At 53.2% G+C, this 3728-nt stretch overlaps 1 protein-coding gene across 1 annotated transcript; it reads right to left on the bottom strand.

Annotated features, from left to right (window-relative positions):
• Positions 1-1878: 1878 nt before the first annotated feature.
• NHLRC1 (NHL repeat containing E3 ubiquitin protein ligase 1) lies at positions 1879-3335 on the bottom strand. Its single transcript, XM_019420039.2, has one exon. It carries the CDS (start codon positions 3248-3250, stop codon positions 2063-2065), a length of 1188 nt encoding a protein of 395 aa, XP_019275584.1. The 5' UTR covers positions 3251-3335; the 3' UTR covers positions 1879-2062.
• Between the last annotated feature and the right edge of the window lie 393 nt (positions 3336-3728).

The following is a 3728-nucleotide window of genomic DNA, read 5'->3' as shown; positions in this document are numbered from 1 at the left end:
ATTTATCTCTGCCTGAGACAGCTTTTCTTGCTACACAACTGAGGGTATCAGTGAGGTCACTGACCTAAAGATGACTTCCAAATGTGGGGGGAAGGGGTCGTTATGAGAATCCCTGCTTGGAATGCACTTCCGAACGGTGGTCCAGTGTGCCTGAAATCTTAGTGTGGTGCATCGGAAGCAGTGAAAACACAATGGGCTTTTGTGGACTGGCACGGACCAGGCTCTCTCTTTTAGCTCCAATGGACAAATTGAACCTTCTGGAACAATTTAGGAGCTATCTCCGGTATCTACGTTGTATCTATTAAAACTGTATAATAAGGGCACCTGGGTGGCTCAGTCGTTTAAGCGTCCGACTCTTGATTTGGGGTCAGGTCATGACCTCAGAGTCCTGAGATCCAGCCCTGCACTGGGCTCCGTGCTGAATGTGGAGCCTGCTTAGGATTCTCTCTCTCTCTCTTTTTCTCTCTCTCTTCTCCTCTGTTCCTCCCCTACTCTCTCTCTCTCAAAAACAAAACAAAACCAACACTGTTTGTATAATAGAAACCTACTGTTGATAACATCAGCTATAACCTGAAACAAACCCTCACTTTTCAGAACCAATACTTCCTCCCTGTGAAAAAAATGTATTTTGCTGCTGCTTCTAAGATGCCACTGATTTGGTACTATTCCAGTAACCCTAAACCCTGAAATGTTTACACTAGCTTAAAACACATGGTTTATAATGAACCGGCCGCCTCACCTGAAATTTCCCCCTGTGTGCTCAATCGATTGTGCCACGAAAGCAGGTGTTATCTTGGTCAAAGCTAATTCAAGAAGTATTTAAGCGTTGACCAGTGGCCTGAAGGCTGTTGGAGCCTCAAGGGAGCTGGTTCCTGAGTATACGGTGTGTGCAATGGGACAAATTTAAATGGCACAGATAAAATCTCTATCACAAAAGTGACCAGGTTACCACTGATTAGGAAAAGGAAGGCAAATTCATTTCTGCCACCAACCGGCTGTGGTGACTTAGCTCTTTATTAACACAAACAGGTAGCAAGACTGCCCTTTAGCCTTCCAACCACTGGTATGAATGTAGAATGTTCTGTGGTCCTTTAGAACTTATGCCCAGGGGTGTCTGCATGGCTATCAGTTAAGCATCTGACTTCAAATCAGGTCATGGATTTAAGAGTTCGAGCCCTGCATCGGGTTCTCTGCTGTCAGCACAGAGCCTGCTTCAGATCCCTCTGTCTCCCTCTCTCTCTGCCCTTCCCCACTTACACTCTCTTTCAAAAAAACAAAAAACAAAAAAAAAAAACCCACAAAACTTAGGCCCACACAGGCTTTTCTCCACCAGCCAACTGGTATTTCCTGAGTGCCTGTGGTGGGGGAGACACAGATATTAACAGACACGCTTGCCTTTTAAACGGGCAGTTCAACTGTTCTTCTTACTCAAGTAACTCAGGATCTATAGTTATCCCATCTAACGTGCCATCAAAGAAGCTGCATGTTGAACGACACCGATGCACATCACATAATCCTTTTTCTCTTGAACTCTCTAAAAAAAAGTCTCCTTTCTCTGCACATCCAACCAAAAGAAATAGCTACCTGTAAATAGAGTACACATAGTAACAGTATACATTCACGTATCTCCCCCCCCCCCCGCCCCCCCACATCTGTTATCTTATTTAGGAGCAAGGGATTTGGGAGTCAGAACTCAGTTCCCATTGTGACTATCACAGTAAGTAAATGTGACCTTGGTAAAGTCTTTAAACTCTCTGGGTCTCAGTTTTCTCATCTCTAAAATGGGATTAATAATAGACATTACCTCCCCGGGTAGAGCTGTAAGGATAAAATGAGCTAATATTTGCAAATTTCTTAGCACAGGGAGTACAAACTCGATAAATGGTAGATTTAACTTTTATTCTTTAATAATTACCTCAACCTTTATAAGTTTGCCAGGCAGTTATAATTATCCCTGCTGGATAGATGAGATTAACTTATCCAGGGTTCAGCAATTCATTAGCAGAAGTTCCAGGCCTTCAGATTCCAGGTCCCAGAGCGCCCCCCTCCCCCCCATACCCTATTACCCCCAGTCAGCCTTGTAGACTTTTATAGAATGGGCTGCACTGTCCAGCACAAGAAGAGAGTTCTCCTTGGTGAAGGTCAGTGCCACAGGATGGGAAAGACCATGGGTGATCATGGGCTTCAGGACTGGAAACTCCTCAGGTTTTCCTAAGCATAGGACAGCCTGACTAGAAGTATCTGCAACAATCACATTCCCCTGGTGATCAAAGGTCACCGCGGAGGCAGTTATTCTCGAGGGGAAAAAGAGGCTCAGCCCAAAGGTATCCACCTGGCCCACGAGCTGCATGCTGGGGCTGAACACCTTCACCGTGGTGCCGCAGGCTCCGGTCCCCAGGCCGGGAGGGTGCTCTAGGACTGCAATGGCCCCGGTGAGCCACGACACGGCCACCCCTCTGGGATTGCTCAGATGAACTTGCAACTTCTCGGTCCTCCTGAGGACCCCTTCTGGAAAGTCGACTTCCAGCAGGTACAGGGACCCTGCCTCCGCATCAGTTACCACGACCCCATTCTGAGGGGTCGTCTCCACACCCCAAGGTAAGGAGAACTGGCCTCCAATGACAAGCTTGACCTGGCCAAAAAAATCAAACACTTTGATGGAGCGGTCGCCGGCGTCGGTGACAACCACATGACAGTCGTTGGTGACGGTGACATCAAGTGGGTACCTAATGTCCTGAGCGCCCTCCCCCTTCTCTCCAAACTGATGAGCACATCCTCCCCCGGAATCAAAGATCTTGACCCGCCTCCTGCCGTCGTGCGCCACCACGACCCGCCCGGTCTTGGGACACAGCGCCAGCCCCGTGGGGTTGACCAGGGTCCCCCAACCTCCGAAAACGTGATGGCAGGTGAAGGCCCCGGGGGCGCTGGGGGCGGCGCGGTGGGCGGCGGGGGCTGGGCGGAGCGCCGAGCCCAGGAGCTCCAGGAGGTGAAGCACCGGCAGGCAGTCGCTGGTGTCGCAGCCCCGGCAGGCTCGGCGGCAGAAGGGGCACTCGAGGGCCAGCGTCCGCGGGTGCGCCAGCGCAGCCACGCAGGCCAGGCACACCACGTGGCCGCAGGGCAGGTTGCGCGGGCGCCGCTGCTGGCGGTGGCCGAACCTCTCAAAGCACACCTTGCACTCGAGCAGGCTGATCTCGGCCTCGCGCACGAGCTCCTGCAGCGCCGGCCCGCTCCCCGACGCCTCGGTCCCCATCGCGTTCCAGCTGCGCGGCCAGCCGGCGGGGACCGACGCTGCCGCGGCGCCGCGCTCGGTCACGGTCACGGGGCGGGGCGCTGGTCCTGACGTCACCGGTCCAGCGCGCAGCCGCTGGGCCGCCGCCTGCTGTTCCCCCTGGTGGGCGCGCGCGGCACTGACTCCGGAGGGCCCTATCGTGGACGCTTAACAAGCTGTAACCACCGCGCGTGGGCAGACCTGTCGCCTTCACGACAGTCGTGGGTGGGTCATCCCCACTTTAGGCACGAGGAAGCACACCTATTGAAGAGGCACGAGCGGGTTGCTCCCGATCACCCAGGCTGTAGGTGGCAGAGCAAGTGGAACATAGCCTTCCATCCCCGGCACCCTGCACTTTCCAATCCGCAGCGCGGGGCGCTGGATCCCGCGGCTGGCCAGGCATGACGCGTGGTCCCACAGCTCCGGGCGCTTGAGATCTGACTGGGAAACACGCATGAGG

Source organism: Panthera pardus, unplaced genomic scaffold, assembly GCF_024362965.1.
Source record: "Panthera pardus isolate Hobbes unplaced genomic scaffold, ASM2436296v1 HiC_scaffold_17, whole genome shotgun sequence".
Classification (NCBI taxonomy): Eukaryota; Metazoa; Chordata; class Mammalia; order Carnivora; family Felidae; genus Panthera; species Panthera pardus.
The sequence above is the reverse complement of the archived record's forward strand: the minus strand, read 5'-3'. Positions and strand labels throughout refer to the sequence as shown.

What these genes read in the sequence shown, in the direction of transcription:
- NHLRC1 (XM_019420039.2), bottom strand. Translation starts at nt 3,250, where the DNA reads ATGGGGACCGAGGCGTCGGGGAGCGGGCCGGCGCTGCAGGAGCTCGTG.